This window comes from Oryzias melastigma, linkage group LG23, assembly GCF_002922805.2.
Source record: "Oryzias melastigma strain HK-1 linkage group LG23, ASM292280v2, whole genome shotgun sequence".
Classification (NCBI taxonomy): domain Eukaryota; kingdom Metazoa; phylum Chordata; class Actinopteri; order Beloniformes; family Adrianichthyidae; genus Oryzias; species Oryzias melastigma.
The window spans coordinates 16,509,302-16,532,362 of NC_050534.1; the positions used below are offsets into that span (position 1 = coordinate 16,509,302).

At 37.9% G+C, this 23,061-nt stretch overlaps 1 protein-coding gene across 13 annotated transcripts in view; it reads right to left on the reverse strand.

Annotated features, from left to right (window-relative positions):
• The window catches only part of magi2a (membrane associated guanylate kinase, WW and PDZ domain containing 2a), a 332,668-nt gene that overhangs the window by 55,076 nt on the left and 254,531 nt on the right, over positions 1 to 23,061 (reverse strand). For all 13 annotated transcript variants that reach the window (XR_002921266.2, XM_036210186.1, XM_024291335.2 and 10 more), the window contains 2 exons: positions 2,996 to 3,053; positions 2,035 to 2,156 (listed from right to left, as the gene is read on the reverse strand). Coding sequence is in view for 12 of the 13 variants with exons in the window: in XM_036210186.1 (XP_036066079.1) it covers positions 2,035 to 2,156; positions 2,996 to 3,053 (180 nt within the window). In the remaining variant the exon portion in view is untranslated. The remainder of the gene's footprint in view (positions 1 to 2,034; positions 2,157 to 2,995; positions 3,054 to 23,061) is intronic.

Here is a 23,061-nt window from a genome sequence, read left to right on the forward strand (position 1 = left end):
AAAACAAAACAAAAACAAACAAAAATAAATAAAACTCCATAAAGCTGCCTTTTTAGTTTTATTTTGATCTTCAAAGTTGAATAAAACACGTAAAAATAAGGATTTTCACAGCAAATATTGGGTTAAAAAATCCTTGAGATTAAAAAAGATTAATTAATTACAGGTCACAATTAATTAATTGCACAAAAAACAAAAGACAGCACTAAATATAATATAATATAATATCCAGTTTTCATATACAATCATTCAAATTCCTCCCCTATAAATAAATACAAAATACACTTGTCCTTAATCTAATAGCCAATGTCTCTGATGAAGACTGCTCTTCTGCACCCATTTTCCTCTTTGAGTGTAATTTCATTTCCAAATAAAATGATAGGTGTGTTTCTGCTGCAGAGGTGAAGGTGTAAATGTAATCCCCTTAATGCAGATCATTTCCTCGATTCACTTTCCCACATTTCCTATCTGTCTCTTCTAATCTAACTTAATACAGGACACATTCCAGCTGCATCCATCCTCCGTCTGAGAAGGAGGGAAGATTAGACTCCTCAGAGCCCACACTCAGTTAAAAAGGACATAAGAAATCATTTAAAGACCCACTCAGATTTGGTGTTTTTAACATGTTCTTGTGGCAGTTTTCTGATGAGGGAGAACATCCATCCATCCATCCATCTTCTTGACCGCTTCTTCCCTTTCGGGGTCGCGGGGGTGCCGGAGCCCATCCCGGCTACTGAAGGGCGAAGGCGGGGTACACCCTGGACAGGTCGCCAGTCTGTCTCAGGGCCTCAATCACACACCCATTCACTCTCACATTCACACCTAGGGACAATTTAGAGTCACCAATTAACCTATGAAGCATGTTTTTGGACGGTGGGAGGAAGCCGGAGTCCCCGGTGAAAACCCACGCATGCACGGGGAGAACATGCAAACTCCACACAGAAAGGTCCCAGCCGGGATTCGAACCGGGGCCTTCTCGCTGTGAGGCGAGAGCGCTATTACCTTTGAGTATTTCTTGATTTTAAATCGTAGTGAAAATGTTGAAAAAAACAGTTTCACAATTGGACTGTTTCTATGAAATCGTAATTATGCAAATAAACACAAACCAACTTACACAACAAGTAATGGTGGTTTTACAGAGGAGCTGTAGATCCAACAATTGATGACACACTCAACTTTTGATGAACTGTGTGGGACAGAAGTGCCGTCACTGTTGATCATGTGATTAATTTAATTTAAATAAATAGTTTCCATTGCAGTTTTGCCTATAAACCACCTCCTCCAAGCGCCAAAACTTTTTTTTCCCTATAAATGTGAGTTTTTCCCAAATTATTTATGATTACAAATTCAAATTCAAATTCAATGGTGAAAGAAATATGGTATTGGAAGCTGTAGATTTTGAACGGCGTGCGCGTGGCGAGCTCGATAATGTGGCGTAGTCTTAATACACTCGCATCTTTCAATGTATTGCTGTGAAAATTTAATATGTAGATCCCAGGCTTAAGCTTTAACAATTATTATACCTTAAAATATAACTATATAAGGAATGTGGGCGTGGTTAGCAAATAACCTCAGTTGCTAAGGAAATCCAAAAATATACTTTTGCCGATTCTTACGAAACTAACGTCGATCTGTTCGGTGACCTCAGGCGAACAAAACATATAATGGTTGCTATGGAGATAAATCCAACAGAAAAGGCGCCATTTTGAAAAAATAGCTTTTTCAATTAATTTCTTATATATACATCTCATACTAGCTGTACAGAAAGAGGAGGGGGGATTTGGGGGGGCATCCTGGCTGCTTAGCAAGCGAGCTTTTGTCAAAGGTGGGCCTCGAGGGCAGCGACCATGCGTATGGGCAGGCAGCGGGGCCGGCCATCCAACGCCGCTCGTGGCTTTAATTACATTTGTTCTCTTTCATAAGAAAAATGCCGTTAAAAACTATGAGGAGGTCTTTAAGGTTTCTCTGGCTGCAGTCATACATAAATGTGCAAAATGTAATCTTAAAGCAGGTCAAGGGTCAGCGTGTAGGTCTTACCTCTGTAGATGGTGGGAAGAGGCAGTGAGGACAGACCCTGACTTTGCATCTGCTGCTGCTCCTGGAGTCTCCTCTTCGCCTCCAGAACCGGATTCTCAAACTGGGTCCTTCTGTTTATATGGCTGTTTCACAGGAGGAGAAATGAACTAGTTTAGCTTCCACACACTGGGGTCGCAGTCGCCTCCCTCTTTGGTGTAGATTAGGTCTAATAAACCCGGTGCTGCAGCAGAAATCGCCTTGATGATTAATTAAACGGCTAGTCCCCGGATTACGCAACAGCCGCACAACGGTTTTGTGATTGATTGGAGCTTTTTCTTATACAGATCACCGTTTGGACCGGAATGGAATCGGAAAACCTGCAACGATTTCCTCCGACGTCCCACGTTGCTCTTAATTTAGTTTGGAATGGGGGAAGATAGTCATTGACTACAAATAGTGTAATTTGCCAGTGTGCAATAATTAGTCATCATTAGATACTTCCTTTGCTCTTTGAGACCGCTTTGTGCACTGGCACACAATTTCTCTCCCCCCTGCTTATCTTTTAATGAACGCCCTGGTATCAAAGTGCTAATTATGAAACAGCTTTACTGTATTTTTACATAATTACATAACGTCGGGGTCTGGTGGCTGCCTTTTATGGTGTTTGTATTACAATCAAACAACACAAAAAGAGTTGACGCAGGTATCATTGCTCAAGGTAGGCTGAGAAACAGTAAAAATGAAAGCTGTGAGATGGGAAGATCCGAGTTAATCTACCGACAAATGCATGCACCTCTAGTGTTTCAGAGGAATACGAATAAACACATGCAAATAATAAACTTTGGTTCAGGCCAGCAGGCACATGGAAGGAGCGACTCCTCGCCAGACTGCTCCTAATAAATATGATTAATACAGCGCCAGCAGGCTGCGCGGAAAATCAAAAGCAAGTCGTTACATATTTAAGATGCACCGCCAAACTTACTCCACATAGTAGCTGCCGTAAATGGGGTCATCGATTTTCTCCCAGCCGTACGGAAGCTCTGCGGGGAGAAAAAAAAAAAGAAAAGAAGAAGCAACAATCAGAAGCTGCCGCAGTCAATGAACTTACAGCCGCATATCGATTATCAGAAACTGGAGACGTCAAAGTTAGAAAAAAAGTACGACAGAAAAAAGGGCTTTTGATCACGTCTTGTCATTCATTTAGCGTCTCGCTCAAAGAAAAAGTCGTAAAGAACGCTAAAAACTGACAGTGGCAGAATTCCAATCTCTGAAAAGTGCTGTAAATATTTTTGTTTTGAATAACAGCCTGAAGTTGTGTCCCGTGAGAGCGCTGACGCTCATCAAGGTCAAGTTTACCATCAATAAATAATCCATCAAACAGCAGAACTTTCAGTGGAAAGAAACTGAGTGACATCAGGTTGAAGCTTGGAAATAAAAAAGTGGTATTACTAAGCAAAAACAATCAACTGTTAGCATTGGAACACATTGTGTTATTGTGGGTTATGTCCAAATTACTATTCAACACTTAGTGCCCTATATAGGCAGGGGTGTCAAACATACGGCCCGCGGGCCGCATCCGGCCCTCCAGATGGTTTAATCGGGCGCAGTCATGAAGAGAAAAAAAAAAATATATAAGGATTTTGACAAAAAAAAAGCAAGTTTTTAGCCCAGAGTTATGGTTTGTTAAGAAATACCCGGTATACGCATTTCCGCCACTAGGGGGAGCAAAGGAAAAGAAATAGCAGCATAGCAAGAGATGAAGAAATAAACAGGATTTATTTGCAAGCGAGAAGTCTTGGAAAGTTCCCTGCAAGCCTCACTACTGTTAAGTTCTTATACAAATTCTCAGGTGTGACACCACAGTTACCAAAATGTTGCCAAAAAGATTATAATAAAAATAGTTTAAATAATAAGAATACGTGATTAGGCTACAAGGTTGTTTGAGACCTTTTTACAATTGAGAAAAAAACAAAAATAAAGCTACAGATAACAAGTTGACCATAAGTTATTTTGCTGTTATGTTACTGGTCCGGCCCACTTGAGATCAGACCGGTTGAACCAAAATTTGAACCAAATGAGTTTGACGCCCCTGATATAAGGCATTCACCATTTTTATTCAGGGTGTCCGATCTACAATTCCAAAAATAAGGTCCAAAAAGTCTTTGCAAAAAACTAGCATACGTCGATGCGGCGTTGAAGTTTTAAATGTATCTTTTAGGAATAATCCAAGTTTTAATCATTAGAATAGATTCATAAAGACTCTAATTTTCATATTTGTTTGGTTTTTACTTATGGAAATTAGTAGTTTTATTTGTTGCTTGAAAGGGAGTGGGAAGAAGCACATTTTTATAATACAATATAATGAAATCCCACCAGTATTGTGCACCAAATCTTATTTTTTCCTAAAATTGACTGAACCTCGATTGAATAAATGCCATTCCAAACACTAGAGTGCACACACAGGAGCGTTTGAAATGCCTGTTAGTCATATTCTAGACAGCGAGCTGTGTGCTCTTTCATGTTTCGTTTGGACTTGGCTCTGCTCCGTCAGTGGCCTATGGACAAGAGAGGAGCAAAGACTCCCATCCAGTATGACTGATAAGTCACAGTTTAAAGCTTTGATCACCGAATTTCTGCAGTCAAATATCCTCCGCACACACAGACAGTCTGATGCAGCAGAAATTCTTGCGACTTTGAGGTCAAACTGATGAGGAGCTGAACTTTGATGTCGGTTTTTGTGACAAGGGAAAGCTCTTTCTTGCATTTAGTAGCTCTTAGAGACACAAGGTTGTCTCGATCCACTTTATTCCTGAGGAAAGTCTTTTAACCTGCTTTCAGAGCAGACGTTTATCATCTTTAAACTGTTAATCATGCCGACCTTTTGTTTGTCGTCACCTTTGAGTTTATCCTGATATCTCTCAGCAAGTATTGACCGAGTCTCACGCAGTCGAGAATGTTTGCCTCGACATTAATTGTGACAAATTCAAAGCTTTAAATAGTCTATTATCACATGCTTTAAAAAAACACAAGCAACATTTTATAGATTTATGATGAAATTGTAAACTATATTGTGAAGGAATCCCTGTATGTCACTACTAAAACGAAATAAAAAAAATGTTTCCTTAAACCTATAAAGCTCACTACATCAAAGAAAAGTCAATTAGATGCTTTTTAAACCTTTAAACTTTAAAATATTCCTATGCAATGTACTGTAAATATCAATTATGATCATTTGGGTGATTTCAGACTTTTTGTTCACAACAATGTCGCTTAAGATGGAAACATATTGACATGAGTGACGGTTTTTGAAAACAAATCATCTTATTTATCCATTGTCTCAAATTTAATGCACACATTTTAACATGGATTATAAAGAATTCATTATCAACTAATTTAGCATTTTTTTAATACTATGATTAGTCATTTATATAAAAAAAAAAAAGAATAACAATAGATGAGTTATTCTCATCACAAAGTTTTGAAAATTAGCAAAAACTTTTGGTGTTTTTGAAATTTCATGAAAGCGGCCATTTTGAAATGAGCACGAAAAGCCCTTCTACTGCCTCTAGTGGAATAATGTTGAACTACAAGGTAGAAAACATGAATAAAGTTTTAGACAATGTGTTTTTTTAAGTAAAGTTTGGATCACGCTACCAGTAACAAGATAATAGTCTTAGAAACGCCTGGATCAAATGTGATACAAATGGTCATACAGGGTTAATATTTAAAGAAAAGTTCTTTCAAATAAAATAAATCTAGCACTTTCCAGCACTTTAATGGTTCAACAAAACCAATTGTTTGTTTGAAAGTTCTTGTTCTTATATTTAAGAGAGCTAAAAGTTTTGCCTCCCTTTCACTCATGGATCCTCAGAAACCTCCGCCAAGAAATGTGAAGCCTCACAAGTAGAGCTGCCACGATTAGTCAACTAATCGTCAACTAATCGACTAATTAAATAGTCCATTAGTCATTACTTTATATTATATGAAGTCGGAGTGCAAAGTTGAAAGTTGTATTGGCATTATGCTAGCTTTGTGAACTATTTTGGCATCTATTAAGATTTTTTAGGCTATTTTGGAGTTAAGCTAATATTTTAGCTACATGCTAGCTATTTTGGCTAATTTAAGATTTTCTTCAGTTATTTTAGGCTAATTTGGAGTTTAGCTAACATTTCAGCAATTTACTACCTATTTTGGCTAACTTAACCTTTTTTAGGGTGTTTTGAAATTTTGCCAATATTTCAGCTACATGCTAGCTGTTTTGGCTAACTTTGGCTTTTTAATTATTTTTTTAGGCTAATTTGGCATTTAGCTAATATTTTAGCTGGCTATCAGCTTCAGCGATTTCAGTTATCCATTTCAGCGTTTTCAGCTATCAATTTCAGCATCTTTAGCTATCATCACTAGCATCTTCAGCTACATATAATGTTAGTGTGAATTTATCTAGCTTTAAGTTAGCTTTAATTAATGACAGCTGAGATGTGTGTTTTACATCCACTTTGCACATGACCCGAGTAGTCGACTAATCGGAAAAAATAATCTGTGATTAGTCGTATACTAAAATAATCGTTTGTGGCAGACCTAGTTACAAGCAGCTACTCTTGTACAATCCCACCCACCAATCATTCAATTGTTGACCTGCTGCTTTCTCTCCACTAGACTGCTACTGCACGACTTCCAAATGTGCACATTAAAGGGTAACCAAACACTAGATCAACTTTTTTTTGGCTGTTGACCTCTATAAAAGTGTTGTCTGTTGGTCCTTGGTACACTTTTGACAATTTAAAATAAACTTGCTTGATTCCTCAAATTACAGTCAAAAACCGTTAGTGTGCTGCCCCCTGCAGGTTGATAAGAGGTATTAGTGTTGAATTTTGTGATTGGTCAATTGGTCATCTCAGAAGCTTCACGTCATCATGCTCTGCGACTCCAGTTTAAAAGCCCCATTCATCTTTGATTGTTGTCGTGTTAGCGTTAGCGTGGCTCGTAGCTGTATTACCAACAGTCGTCAAAAATCTACAGGCTTGCACAACTTTCCAGTCAACTTGGAAGTTAGGCAACAGTGGTTTAGTGCAATTGGCATTGAATCCAGTGAACTCTGTCCTGGTGATGGGATTAGCAACGAACGTTTTACTCAGGATTGTTTGCACAATATGTTAGCCTTTATTAGCTAATGATGCTAGCTTCATTTTACCACTCGGACATGGATCTCCGTCGGTCAGGACCATGAGCGTCTGCCTCGGGAGAAGGTGGAGGAGAAAAATCGTTAACCTCCACAGACAGTTCTGAGAAGATACTGGCATCACTTTTCTCTGTATCACTCAGCATGACTGTATGTTAACTTAAGCTAACCTCACTGTCAATCAGAGAAAAAAACTGCATTTAGGTCGTCATGATCCTAGTTTAAATGCTTGAACAGAATGTAGGGCTTGGTTAATTCTAAAATTCAACCATTAGCATTTCTCTGTGTGAATTAGTTTATTCATCCAAAGGACACGTGCCAAAGTCAAGGCCCGGGGGCCGGATCCGGCCCATCTGGCCCTCTGGGTAATTCTATCCAGCCCTCCAGATCATTTTATTTAATTCTTATTATTGGCCTGATGTTATCTTGCGCTTATTTCTAACTTGTATAATTTTGACACAATATATTTTTATGGAGAGTAAAATATTGAACTTTATTTAAGGTTTAAGTTGATTTATTCTGGAATAATATTTTTACCTTTCTTATTATTCATTAATATGTTAAAAAGTTACAGTTTTAAAGTTAAAAAAATGCATTCTGCTAGCTTTTTAGACTATTTTGGCATTTACTAAGATTTTTTTAGGATAATTTGGAGTTTAGCTAATATTTCAGCGACATGCTAGCTGTTTTGGCTAAATTAGGCTTTTTCAGTTTTTAAGGATATTTTTAAATCTACCATTTTTTTTCAGTGAGATGCTAGGTGTTTTAGCTAACATACGTTTTCTTTATATATATATATAAATATATATAGTTTTTTAGGCTAATTATGCTTTAAGCTTATATTTTAGCTGACTATTCGCCTCAGCTTTTCCAGCTAGTGTGAATGCTGTGATATATCTAGTTCATAATTATGTTAAAAAGTTACGGTTTTAAAATTTTAGCATTAGTGTGTTCAATAAATGTTTATCCTGTTCGTCCCACGACCTAAGGTGTGTTTTGGATTTGGTCCCTTGTGTGATTGAGTTTGTGATAATACATGATATAAAAATATTTTTTTGTATTATATACAGTAAGTAAAAACACTAAAATAACCAAAAAAGGATAATGAACTCAGAAGAAAATAATGTCAACACAGACGATGTAACATATTGCATGGTCATCGCCTGTTTGCAGCATTACTCTCTGACCCAGTTTGAAGTCACTTCAGAGCTGAGCATGCTCAGAGGGCCAATATGGAGACAATGCTGGTGTAGTGTGCACGTGCCATATGCTGCTCCCAAACCCTGCCCCCATCCCCTCCACACAAATGATTAAACTTTCAGTTGGATGCACTACTTTTTTTTGCATGCTGCCACAGATACACACAAACGTTTGTGAGTGATACAACAGAGATAAATATTAGCTTTTATTCTCTTTCTGTAAAAAGTTCTGGTGTGTAAATATTCTCCTACTTAAACCAAATACTAAAACATGGAAACGTAAAAGAGGAGAGCAACAAAAGAAGCCAAAGAATCGAATGGTACACTGCTGTTTAAATGTTAATGCATGTATGAAGGGAAACATCATTTGAATGTAATCAGGGAGATCTTCAAAAACAGCCACCAAACCAAAAGGTCAGTAAACCAGGAACAAATGGGCTTTTTGAGGTTATAAAGAAATGCGGCTGGAACGTTGATTTAAAGCTAGTCGAGAAATGTTTTACTGCAGAATTATAGTGGGAAGCTGACTGACAATAGTTAGGAGTTAAATTGATAAAACAATTAAGTAAAACCTCATCCGTGACGTAAATACCACTTTGTCATTAGTAGGGTCACTGGAATCACTGTTGCAGATGTTAATAAATCTCAATAATAGTTAATGGTGTTTCCTTCTATGGTGCTTTTCTATCTTCCTTAAAGCCCAAAAGCGCTTCAGTCCCCCTCACAATGGTGGTGGCTCCACTGCCTTAACACAGGGGTGGGCAAACTACGGCCCAGGGGCCACATGCGGCCCGTTAAACTGGAATAAATGATTTCTATAACCCGTATGGATGTTTTTTTGTCAGTGTAGTTCAGGTGTCTCCCCATAGAAATACATTTACCTTTGTTCAGGCACAGAAAGTTATTCTGCGTTCATGTGGGGTTTGAAGATTTGTTATTTTTATGATATTATCGGACAGTATGATTTTTCCAAAATCACATGAACGCAGCATTTCCCCGAGTTTGAATTTTTCCTTAAGGGAGATTGGTGAAAATTGCTAAAATGAAACAAAAACCACAGTTTTGAGATAAAAAACCCAAAATGTAGTGTTTTAAAGTAATTTCCAATCAAGATTAAGGCATGTTTTATACATCCCACATTATTCTTTTCTTTTACAAGGTAAATTACCAACCAATCTGCTCCTGGTCCCCGAGTAAAAAAAAATGTACCCATCCCTGGTATAACACCTATAACCACTAGAGGCAATGTGGGGTTCAGTGTCTTGCCCAAGAACACTTCGACACATGGGCAAGGCGGGAACCAAACCTGTAATCTTCCGATCAGAGGTCGACCACTCTACCGCTGCACCATAGTTGCCCCAACCTTGTAGGCACCATGTAAGTACGAACCACATACTCAGGTGGTACTTACTGGGTGTTTAAAGTTGTGCCAATTGGGTATTTATGTGGGACCTATTAGGATCTTTTGGGTAATTAAGTGGTAAATGCTGAGTATTTAGGTGGTACTATTTGGTACATAATTGCATTGTACGTACTAGTTATTTATGTTTTATCTTCTGGGTACTTACAAGATACCTACTGTATGTTTATCTTGAACCTATTTACGTGGTGTGTATTTTTGTGGTACTAGTAGATTCCTACTTTCATTGCGTACTTATGTTATATCCACTAGGACAGGGGTCTGCAACCTGCGGCTCCAGAGCCACATGTGGCTCTTTTATCTCTCCATGGTGGCTCTCTGGCTGAAGAAAGATAAAAGAATAGTAATTTTCAAAAAATTAAGCTTCTATTTTAGCAACATGCTAACGTTTTTCGCTAGTTTTTTGTCCACTGGAGGTTTTAGGCTAATTTGGAGTTTAGCTAATGTTTTAGAAAAAAATCATGATGTTTTCAGCTAATTTGGTTTATACTAAAGTTTTTCTGGGGTAATTTAGAATTTAGCTTCTATTTTAGCAACATGCTAACGTTTTTTACTTATTTAGTTTACTGAGGAATTTGAGGCTATTTTGGAGTTCAGCAGGAATTAAACAACAAGCTAGCTTTTTTGGTCATTTGGCCTCTGATGAGTTTTTTTAATGCTAATTTGGAGTTTAGCTAATGTTTTAGCAACATGCTAACATTTTTGGTTGACTTAATTTCCTGAGGAATTTTATGCTAATTTGGAGTTCAGCTAATAATTAGTAACGAGCTAGATTTTTTGCTAATTTGGCCTCTACTAAAGGTAAAAGGTAAACATATGGCTCCTTCTAGGTTTTGATCAGTAGAAAACAAGACCAAATGGCTCTTTTACTATTAAAGGTTGCCGACCTCTGCAGTAGATCAAGGGTGTAAAACTCAATCGGACAAGGGGCCAAAATCCAAAATACCCCTTAGGTCGCGGGCTGAACAGATTAAACATTTATTGAACATTCTAAAAGTACATTTTCAAACTTTAAAATTGTAACTTTTTAAAATAATCATTAACTAGATATATAGCATTACCTGCGATAATGCTAGTGGGAATGCTGTAAGCTGAATTTTCCAGCTGAAGATGCTGAAATTGATAGCTAAAAACGCTGAAGCTGATAGCCACCTAAGATATTAGCTAAAAGCCAAATTAGCCTAAAAAAAAAAAAAAAACAACTTAGGATAGCCACAACAGCTAGCATGCAGCTGAAATATTAGCTCAACTTCAAAGCAGCCTAAAATATTTTGTGAAAAAAGCCGAAATTTGCCAAAACAGCTAGCGTGTAAATATTAGCCTAACTCCAAAAAAGCCTGAAAAAAGCTGTGATTATCCAAAACAGCTAGCATGTAGCTGAAATATAAGCAAAACCTCAAAATAGCCTAAAAAATCTTAGTAAATGCCAAATAGTCCAAAAAGCTAACAGAATGCCAGTTTTTAAAACCTTAACTTTATAACATAATTTTGAATAATAAAAAGGCAAGAATAATATTCCAGAATAAATCAACTTAAACCTTAAATAACTTTTTAATTTTTTACTCTCCATAAAAATATATTTTCGTCAAAATTATACAAGATAGAAATGAGCACAAGATAACATTGGGCCATTAATAACAATAAAATAAAATGATCTGGAGGGCCGGATAGAAAAACCCAGAGGGCCGGATCCGGCCCCCGGGCCTTGACTTTGACATCTAGGTTTTTACTTGGCTTCTACTGGGTATTTAAGTGTTAAGTTGTGGTACCTACACATGTAAGTACAAATAAAGTGCCTTAAATAAATTAGAGTTTATTACCATTTTTTCAAATCAGTTTCTTAAAAATGTGTAAGCAAATGTGTGCAAACACTCGATTAACAGAAAGAAGCTAAAGTCTAATCAATACTCATCCGGGTAAACCTTCTTTCCTGCTTCTGCCATCAGACATTATTTGGTGCTTTTCCTAAGGATACAGTCGTCCCGAGGTGTTCTCGGACGGCGGATCTTTCACCGCGCTGATAAACACCGATTGTCTCTCCGCTCGTCTGGCTCCACTGAGAAGCATCTATAACCTCTGTCAGCTGCCTGCAGTGGAGCCATAACTTTCAGTGACATGGAGACACAAAGTGTGAGTACGCTGTAGAGAACTGCCACCGCTCATCACCGCCGCGCCACATCTGCACAGGAAGTCAAGTTATGGGGGAGTTTTCAGGTTCAAGCTCCAACGACCGAGCCCTGGAGCGACTGGAGAGATTCTGAACATCCATTCTGAAGCTGAGGTGAACGTTCCACCAGCAGGAGGCGTCCTGCACTCTTTGCTCTTAAGCTCTTCCTTCCTCTCATTTTGGATTCTAAGACGCGTCCTCTTAGAAAAAAGTCTTTTTTTTTTTTAAGTTTCATGCTCACAAGTTCTTACATTTTTTATTCTGCTTTTTCTAATTTGGACATCAGAGGAGAGAAGCAAACCACTCAGCCTTCAGACACTGCAGGGCCTTTTCCTTTTTTTTCTACCTTTTGAAAAGCAAACAGGCTGAGCAGAATCATTTTCTCTGCCTGAAGACAGAAAAATTCAACCACTGGTTTCAATAATGTTACCTTTGAAAGCAGAAAAAGTCCCTAAAACATGTTCAAAGTCGCCCAGAAGTCACCCAGTAAATACCACACGACGTGCAACCTTTTTTCTTCGAATTCTCAGTTTTTCTAAAATGCCAAAGCAGACGATTCTAGAAGATCTGAACACTGAGATGAAATGGTTCAAAACCGGCAGTTACAACCATCAGGGAAGTCTAAACCTGACATTTGAACCATGATTGTGACCCAAACCGAACAACCAGAATCATCAAGGACTTCGTTCGGCGTTTGATGTCAGAAAAAACCCTGAATAAAGAGACGATCAAAGCTTGCACACCATCTCACCTGGTGAGTTATACGCTCATTTTTCAACCCTCAAACTCAATGAAAAAGACACGTTTAGTCACCCTCTTTTGTTTAAAAAAATCCCAACAGGTCTTAGTGTTTGTCGTTTGGCTAAATTCACTGTTTAGAGTTTATTATCCAACAGTGCTGCCACAAACGGTTAATTTAATAGTCGACTAATCACTGATTATTTTTTCCGATAAGTCAAATAAACTAGATGTAAAGCACAAATCTTAACCATCATTAGCTTTAAACTATCTAAAAACAATACAATTAAGATGATAGTTTATTAAACTTTTAATGAATCGTGGAGGTTCTGTCCTTCATTAGGTTCTGGGATTAAAACAAGATTAAATCAAATGAGGTCGGCATCTGAAACAAGGAAGTATTTTTCACTAAAGATAAAGTTTTGGTCTCACTAACTCAAATATAAAAAAGAGCATTTTTTTGTGCTGGACGCTCACAACTTTACTCCACTCTGACTCCATACATTATAAAGTAACGACTAATCGATTATTAAATTAATCGACTAATCGCGGCAGCCCTATAATCTGAGCAGTCAAGGTCTTTGCTCATCTAAAAACATTTAAGTTAAACTTTGGACTGCAGACTCACCAGAAGAATTAGATTAAATGTTTGTAAATAAATACAAAAATTATGGATTTTGAACATTTAAACAACTGATAAACCTTACAAGCACAATGCAGTTGAAAAAATAATCATTAAAAAATACTAATATATTACAGGTTTTAACTCCAACTATATTTTAAAAGAGTTCCAAGTGGTCTTTTAATTATGATTTAAAGCTGGAGTGTCAAACTTACGGCCCGCGGGCCGCATCCGACCCTCCAGGTGATTTAATCCGGCCAGTCATGAAGAGAAAAAAATAAAGGGATGTTGAATAAAACAACAAGTTTCTAGCCAATTTCTGTCTATTTAAAGAAATGACTGCAGTGCACAATTTCACCACTAGGGGCAGCAAAGGCAACACAAGATTGGCATAATAAACAAGAAATAATTAGAATAAACTATGTAATAACAAGTGATTAGGATACTAGAATGGTTGAGGCATTTATTCCATCAGAGAAAGAAATACTCAGAAACACAGTTTTAATCTTAAAATACTTTATACATCACGAGACAAATACTACAAGAACCTGTTAAATACTCCAAAAACAACATTTCCATTTGAGTGAGTTTCTAACATTCAGTGGGACTTAAAATATTATCCGAGAGATCTAACTATAATCCCTCATTCAGCTTCATAAACACAAAGACATGTTTTTTTTCATTCTGTTCAGAACTCCAAAACAAACCAATCTGGATCGATTGGATGAGTCGAAACCAAAAGTACAAAGTGGGAGACGCCGAGCGCTCAGAGAGAGACGCTCGCCGCTCCGACCAGACAGTATTTTCTGAGCCGTGCTGAGACTGTTGATGGAAAAGCATAACGTGGCAGTGAAAAATCTCACCTGCAAGGCAATTTAATGTCCTTGTTTCACCAGAAACAAGAGGGAGGAGAAGAAAAGGTGGTTTCAGGAACACAGCCTGGAGAAGCAGGCTGTGATTTTCTAGTGTGTGGAGGCTGCTGACTAATTATTTTTCTTTCATCGTGGAAACACAGGAACGCTGGGCCAAGAAACAAAGCAATGAAAAGGTAAGAAAAGAGTGAACTGTAAACTGCTGTTTGGTCTGCAGGAGTACGCTCTCTGCAGAACCTCCAGCAGTGGCCTAAATACAGCCAGTACATGTTGGACTACATTCAAAGTGATCTGTGCTGCACGTGCCCAGCCTGTGCAAGGGGACGGCGGGAATCAGCTTCTGCAGCCACTAAGACTAGGAAAAAGCAGGTATGGAGAATCCATGGAGTGATCGGGATAAAGCAGCTCTCACTCCGGCCAGAAGATGACTTTTGTCTTCTTCATGCATCAGATACATTCTTATATTGCATTAGTTACACATTTAATTAACTATTAAATAAAAAAAAAAAAAACATAAAAAAAATGTTATCGAAATAAAACCAACAAAAAAGCGGCCATTTTGAAAAAATGTTTTTTTTTTTGTTAGTTTTATCTCCATAGCAACCATTTGATTTTTTGGTCACCTGGAACAGACAAACAGGTCTATGTCATTTTCAGAAGAATTGGGGAAAGAAAAATTTCAGATTTCCTTGGCAACGGAAGTTTTTTTTTACCCACACTTCTTAAATGCTCATATTATGTGTTATATCACTTTGTCAGCTCTAGTAAAGGATTACATTGTTACATATTCAGGTGACAAATATGTGAGCAGCGGGAAAATGCCACTTTTGTGAGCTACACTAACACCATTAGAAATCTGCAACATTTTTTAATTTTAATTTTTTTTCAATTTTTATTTTTATTTATCTATTAAAAAAAAAGAAATCTACAAATTTAAAAAAAAACTTGTTTATGTTTGAGGATTTAGGAAGTGGTAGATTGAAATCCCTAGGAATAAATATAATATTTAGAAAGCATCAAAGGTGATTTTTGTTTTTTTTTAAGTTAAGATGGAGATCTCTTCCTGAGGTTAAAGGTTAACCGAAATTCGGTTGTTTTTATAGACTAAGGTTGTGTCCGGATTACCCCCCTAGTCACTATATAGTGTGTTCACCATTTTCTAGAGCTGTCCAAATCTACTAATCTCAAAATCGAGTCCACTTGAACTTTCCCAGAACTCTGCGAAAAACTAGCATGCATCAGCGTTCACTAGATTAGCGAATATAGACCACAATGCATTGCGGTCGAACAATGTGTTTAGAAAAACGAAAGAAAAGTCATGAGCATCGTATCTGAATTACCTTTATAATCCAGGACACTATATAGTCCCGCACTATATAGTTTTTTAGTAGTTATGGGGGGAATTCGGACACAACCTAAATGTGAATTCTCATAGAGATTGCTCAAACAAAACCTTTTTTTTTCATATTGTGTAAAAATGTGAAAATCGCCAAAATTCACACTTATTACCACCAAGCTGTAGGTCCTGTAATATCTGATAATAATTTCAAAAGTTCCTTTGGACATCTCCGACAGTTGTGTGTTGGTTTCGTAAGTTGATTTTTTTTCCAGCCCCATAAGAGATTCTGGCCACTTTCATTTTTTAACATTTTTACCCACTGATAAGTCATTTATTGTCATTATTTTTTTGGATTGGGTCTTTTACAACACCCAAAATTCCTTTTCACCTGGGACTAGACGCGTGAAAATTTTAGGGAAACTGTCACTCAAAGTTGAAAAAACACTCAAAAACAATCTGGTCTTTGCTCTCCAGCACTGATGGGGGAAAGAACAGCAAGAGCAGAGATTAGGATTAGGATTCTTAGGAATTAAAGTTCTACAAGTTCAGACTTTAGATTAGATTAGTGATTTCTGTCATAGTTTTAGTCAACAAAAGCAGATGAAAAAGTCAGTAAAAACTCAAAAGTTAACAGTGTATTTGTTTTTCAGTCATGTTCTGATGAAATTATTTTGAAATTATTACAAAAATGCATAAAACTTTTATTTAAAACACTTGTTTTGGTACAACAGAGTTATAAAACGCTGAAAACAAACAAACATCAAAGTACAACCATAGTGCAGAAAACCAAATACACTATACACTAAGTATGAAGTGAAGATTAGGATAAGGAATTTTAAGGTTTATAAAATCCCTATATTATTTTCTGATTTAAGAGTCAGTGATCTTCAACTCTGCTTAATTTACAGCTTAATTTACCACTTAAACTCATGCATGTTAATTAAAAGGGGTAAATGTGGCTAAAATAACAGTAATTAGTTGTATTATCCCTTTCTTGATAAATTTAACTAAAGAATAAAGAGTTGCTGCTTTTTAAAATTATCCTATTACCTATTTATATCTCTTTAAATGTTTAAAAATAAAGTTTATATGTTACTCGAAGATATGGATTAAAATAAGCTTTAATTCTTCTGTAGTTTTGAAAGTTGAATTACATCATTTATATCCGTAAACCTGGATTATTTATGGATTTTTTATTCCAATATTTCTTTTGTGAGAAAAGACGGGGAGAAATAGTCGATGGATCGATGGTAAAACATGAAAAAAAGGGAGTTAAAATGTAATTCTTACACTCGGTGTTCATAATAAGAGCCACAAATCACAGTTTGTCTGAATTTGTGTGATAAAATATTTAAAAAAGCAACTTTTATTTCCCTGAAGAGATGAAATGAAATTAGTGAACTCAATTAAAAGTGACAGAAAAAGTCAAACTCAAATGTTTTGTGTTGGTTTTTCTATTGTTTCTCGAATGAAAGCCCGGCTGTTTCCTCCTAAAGTTTGTTCCATTATTGATCAAATTTGTTGGATTTGGAGAATTCCACCTCCTGACATTCTCCTCACTGCAGAGTCTCACCGGCACTCGCCTCGGCGCCAGCAGACAACAGCTAAAAGAAGGAAAAAGCAGAATTCACGGCTGCAGCTTATCGCCACACTGCAGACTCTGTAAAAGGCGCAGTGAACTGTGACCTGGCACTTACTTCCTCCTATTCCCCTCCAAAGTTCGACTTTATTTGGCTTGCTCCTTGTGAAGAACTACTTAGTGAACGGTTGTTGGAGGACGTGATCGGTCTTTGCTTTACACCTCGGCGCATGTACCCCCCCTCTCGGGGGTCAGAGCGAGAGCTTTTTTGTGAGACCCTGTAGTTAAATGTTAAAAGATAATTATGTAAAGTGTTTCATTACAACCTCCTGAATGCTGTTGACTGAATGGAATTATGCCTTAATGTTAAGTAGATTCAAATCAATTAGAGTCCAGGTGGACAAATATGAATGTGGGCGGAGCAATAGAAGGACAGTTAAAGATCCTCTCCAATGAAAATGGTCTTTTTGGGGTTTTTAACATCTTCTTGTTGCATTTTTCTCATGATGGAGGACATAAAAAGATACTTTTCTCCAATCAGAATCCATTGATTCACGGTGATCATGTAAACGGTTGAAGATTTAAGGTATTTTTTAAAAGTGTTGTAGATGACATCTCTAGTGTTAAAGGGTTACAGATCCATTTCAATGATAAGTTCTTGAGGCATTTTTCTTATGATGGGGGAACATTTATGAAGAAAATTAAACTAAAAACAGCATTTCTGAGCATTTCCTCCATGGCGTTTATCCTACGTCAAAAGTCCACGCAGAAACAAGACATCTCCACGCACGTATCACACAATTCAGACCACCGCGAGAACCTTCTGCTCCTGCGAATTCGTGTTTAAACCTCTCGCCAGGCGTGCGAGGAACTGTCGACTCCCGCATGCGTGATCTGACTCTCTGGCAAGAGTTAGTGTAGACTTTCAGTGAGCGCGCACTCTTGCGACATTTTGGCACTCTGGTCCTGGTCGCAGGGAAACAAGTAAAAAACAAGTTTTGACAATTGGGGCCGGAGACAGAAGGCTGCATTGGCTTTCTTCTGATTGGTGTATTTTGAGGATGACGACGCCCTCTAAACCCACATAGACGGGAAGTCATGCCAAAACATTGTTGAAGAATGTCTGTTACCAGTATCTCACCGGATCACCAACAAAATCCTCATTTTAACTTTCAAAAGCCCTCCACAACCTCGCCCCTTCCAGAGCTCCTGACTGTCGCTACTTTAAAGGGGCTATATAGCTTTTAAGTGTATTACAATGTTCATTCCTCACTATAAACAACCTCAAAGTGGTATTTTGATTTTGATACCCATGAAAATGAGCAGGTCCTCATGAGCTGACATCACAGAGTGAGGACAGCCTCTTTCAGCTGCCAGCTGCACCCCCAGACTAACACAAACACACACTTTCTCTAGCAGAATCACTCAAATGCTTTCATTTTACATACACAATGCTGTACATCTTCAAATTGCTTCCTGTCTCCAATATCTAGTTTAAACACGTTAAAACTTAGTGCGGTGGCGACAATCAAAGAACATTCTGGTGAGGAGTCTGCATGACGTTTAGGGTGGATCCGAAACGTATCTTAGAATGTCGCAAGATGGCAGCAGAAAGGGAGGAAACAATTTTACTGGTGGAGGTGCAAAGGAAGTGGTCGATGAATTAGAAGAACTGGTTTGAACATGGATTATTTTGGGAAAGACAGAAAATGATTGGCATTAAAGCGAAGAGGATTTATCATATGAAGCCGATACTAATCAGAAAATAATATTCTCATCATTTTAATAAATCCTGAAATGTTCATCTGTTGTCTGCATTTCTTGACCAAATTTCACCAAAAGATGAACCCATCACCATTCCGTCTGTGCACGCCTGAGCTACTTAAGGCAGATGCACATCAATCTTTGCAAAAATGTGATGTTTGTTTTCAGGCGAAACGCAGCAGAGGTCGGTTCTAATGACATCATGAAATGGGCGGCACCCACAAGGAGCGAAAGGCGGAGCCTCAGAGATCGAGGCGTCTTACCTCTGGGTATGAAAGGAGTTCACAGAAGCAACTCATATTTCATAAAAAAACTGTTTTTTTAGTGTTCCGTAGATAATTTATTTACTCTGAAAGACTTAATTAAATCATGATATGGCCCCTTTAAAGCATCAAACAGGTGACTTATATTTATCACGTTGTAAAGATATTGGACCTGGACCTTAAAGTTAATTCACTTAAACAAATACCAGCCCTATCAGGGGAAACAAACTCTGGCTCACTTTAAAATAACCAAAAGTGTTTATTTGGTTAAGCTTTAATTGAATTGATTCTGTTGACTGACCTGCTTTGAAAGAGAACAGAAAAACACACTTCCTGTTTAGTGTTTTCAGTGTGAAACTGATTCCACTTTGTGCTCCAATACAGTACAAATGTGTGAGCTCATTATTTTGCCCAATTCTTCTGCATGATTAATAACAAAAAGTGATTTAAAACAAAATAAAACTACGAATCTGAACTAAATGCTGATATTAGTAAATAGCCTCAGTATATCAGCCGAGTGCAGAAAACGAAATAAATAGAAGCTGATTGTGTTTGGTATCGACTCAGTGACAGTTAATTCCTCACGCACACACCTGCCACACACGAGTCCCCCCCCCCTCCAATCTCCAGGCCTCAGGCATGCTCTGCTGTGGATGTTCTCAAAATACACCCATCAATCACGCCGCAGACACTTAGGTCTGCTCCGCCCCTCCTCTCCACTCCACGCCGCCTGCTGCAGGAGGCTCAAGGTGAAGGAGGGCGCTGCGTCTCTCCATCTCCAATAACTCACCTGTGAGGCTGCACGCGCCAGCCCTGGGCGGCGGTCCCAAATCACTAAAAAACTTTGGTTCCAGACATAAAAACGGGCAAATTTATCTCAGAAGCCTTTCTGGTTGCTGTTAAAAGGACAGCGGAACAAACGGGAGGAGTGGGGGGGATTTAGCTCCCAGCAAACATCTGGAAAGATGTGAGCATCAGGAAAAAGACATAAACACACAGCAAACGGGCCTTTCTTTAACTGCAGGAGAGAGGAGGAGAAGTCTGACAGAAGGAGAGCTATTTCCCCCGAGTGAGGACTGCAGGAGAGTGTGAGCCCACTGCTTGCCTGTGTGAGACCATAATAACTTTGTGTCTTTGGCGCTGCAGCTCCTCACATGACCAGAATGTAATTATGTGTCTATAAATGCAGACAAGTGCAATCTGCAGGGAGCCAAAGACAAAGAAAGGCTGTAGTTTTATTAACACATTTATAAACCTCTTCTCTTCTTTTATTATTTATAACTTTTTTTCTTAAAGTAGACACTAATATACAAATTAAAATCATATTCGACTTTCTACTGCCTTTAATTGAATGATAACTTTGATTGTCACGATTAAAGACTGTGAAGATGATGGATGAAGTACTGAGACGTTTGGAAGTCACTTCATGGTTGCTACGGTAACCATGATTCTGGCAAAAAGCTAGTTCATTGATGTGATTTTAAAGAGAAAATAAAGTGATTTTTTGGTACTATCACAAATGGACAGCAGTGTTTTGGGTTGTGTTGAAGCCACACAGCCAACGCTGCCTGTATGAGAAAGGTCACGACATGGAGGAACGTGATGGGTTTGTCTCTACGCAGCGGGACTGACCAGACCAGTCCTCTCTTGGCCGGTTTAGAACGGTCCGACCAGTTCAAGTGAGCGTTGAGCGATGATGTAGCCGTGCGTCAAAACGGTGCGACTACAGCGAAAGAGAAGCTCCATCAAAAACAGATGGAAAATTAAAATAATATTTTAATAATTATAATCTAGAGCTAGTGTTTAATATGGAGGACACTGCAGAGCAATCTTTTGTTCTGAATTAAAAGGAAAAAAACTCTTTATGTTGAGGAATACTCCAATGTTTTACAAAGCTTGATGGGTTTTTGATGAGTGTGGATCGTGGGGGTCGAGTGGGACAGAAACGGGGGAAGGGGGATATCTCTGGTCCCCAACCCCCGCAGATGTATGTAAAGAACTTCTTACTATTGGCAAGAAGATTTTGGGGGGCAAAGAAGAATACAGCCGAAAAGCGGATAAAACTTCTGGTTTTGTTTTGGTCGGACACTTGCTGTTGTCTTAAAACAGGTCCATTTCATTTTTCTATGGACCAACGACCATTGGGTGGCCAGAAATGGTACCAGTCGGGTCCTTTTTGTAATGGAAACGCTCAAAAGTCCAGTCCGGTCTGGACCGCACAGTGGAAACCAGTCTTATGTGTTTGACTGAACACAGAGGATCTTTGTGGCACAAAGAAATCTGTGAGTGGGGCTGCCACGGTTAGTCGATTAGTCACGACTACGCCGACTATTAAATAGTCAATGACTAATTTAATAGTCGTTCAATCGCTTTTTTGGTGTAGACCGCTAGCGTGTCATTGCGGCACAGTCGTGAGAGGACTAGAAAAGCAACAACAATGGAGGTCATCCCGCAGCTCGTCTCCTTCTTGATTTACTTTTGGTACATTGTGTATAACAGGAATTTAATGTTGTTTGAAAGAAGATTGTTAGGAAGAATACACCCTTAAAGAGGAAAACAGAAATGCTAGCTGAGCTCTATTGATGCTTTCTAATGTCATCACTTTCTGCCAATCAACAGGTGACAACAGTAGCCATATGTGCTTTTTTGATATATTTGAGTCAGCGAGACAAAACTTAATCTTTTGTGAAAAAAAGTTCCTTTGTTTCATATGCTGACCTCATTTGATTCAAGACTTGTTTTAATACCAGAAACTAATAAAGGAAAGCAACTCTATGATTCATTGAAGGTTTAATCAACTATCGTCCTCTTTGTCTTCATTTTTAGTTAGCTTAAACACTTTGAATGTACAGCTAATGATGGTTAAGATGTGTGTTTTACATCCAGTTTAACATGATCCAATTAGTCGACTAATCAAAAAAATGATTGGTGATCAGTCGACTATTAAAATAATAGTTTGAGGCAGCACTATCTAGAAAATTTGCCTGGAATTTTTTCTTGTTTTTTCATTAAAAAACAACATTCATACCAACAAAAGTACACCTAAAACTTTCATACTGTTACAACATCAATTTAGGGGTTTCCACAGGAAAATCAGTATTTTTTCTGAATAGAATTTTCCATTTTTGTATGATTTCATGTCTAGTGTGTGAATACAACGTAGAAAAATGACAAAATAAAGTGAGTGGCACATAGCTGAGGAAAAATAATACAAAATAAGCAATCAAGTAGTTTTTCAAATTGAAAATATGGAGATAAATTTAAAACCTGAGGAGGTTCTAAAGACTCACTCTGATCATTTTTTGACCTATTGGTAAAGTCGGGGGTCTGCTCTGTCCTCTAGGCCAATAAATATTTGGACAAAAGATTTGAAAAAGTTTGTTCAGAAGGTATAAAGCCACCATGTCCCAGTTCCTGTTTTTTTTAATTATTTTTTAAAACAACAGGCGGAGGATGAGGAAGGAGGCAGAGGGACAAAGATAAATATTGAGCGAGAAAGAAGAAAAATGAAAAATGGAGGCAGAAGAAACAATAGAGGAGGTTATGCAACGAGAAGGTACCTGCGATGTCTTCACTGGAGCCGACTTTACTTTGAAAGAACAGGAATAAAACCCCAGACGCGGTTCTCCGCCTGTTTTGACACCATCCAGAGGTTTGGGTTGTATCTTTCTTTAAACATAAGAGAGAACAAGCTGTCTTTGCCGGAGCTGACAACATTTACTTAAACTAATCTGGAGTATTTCCAGCTTTCGGTACGCCTCCTCTACAGATCTGCACGATAACACTTCATGAAGCAAACACTCGTCTCTGCCTTTCATCTGACAGCTGAACTTACAGCTGATTTGAATTTATGGTTTTACACTGAAAGGAGGTGGGGAGCATTTTAAATGTAGATCAGTATTTTAT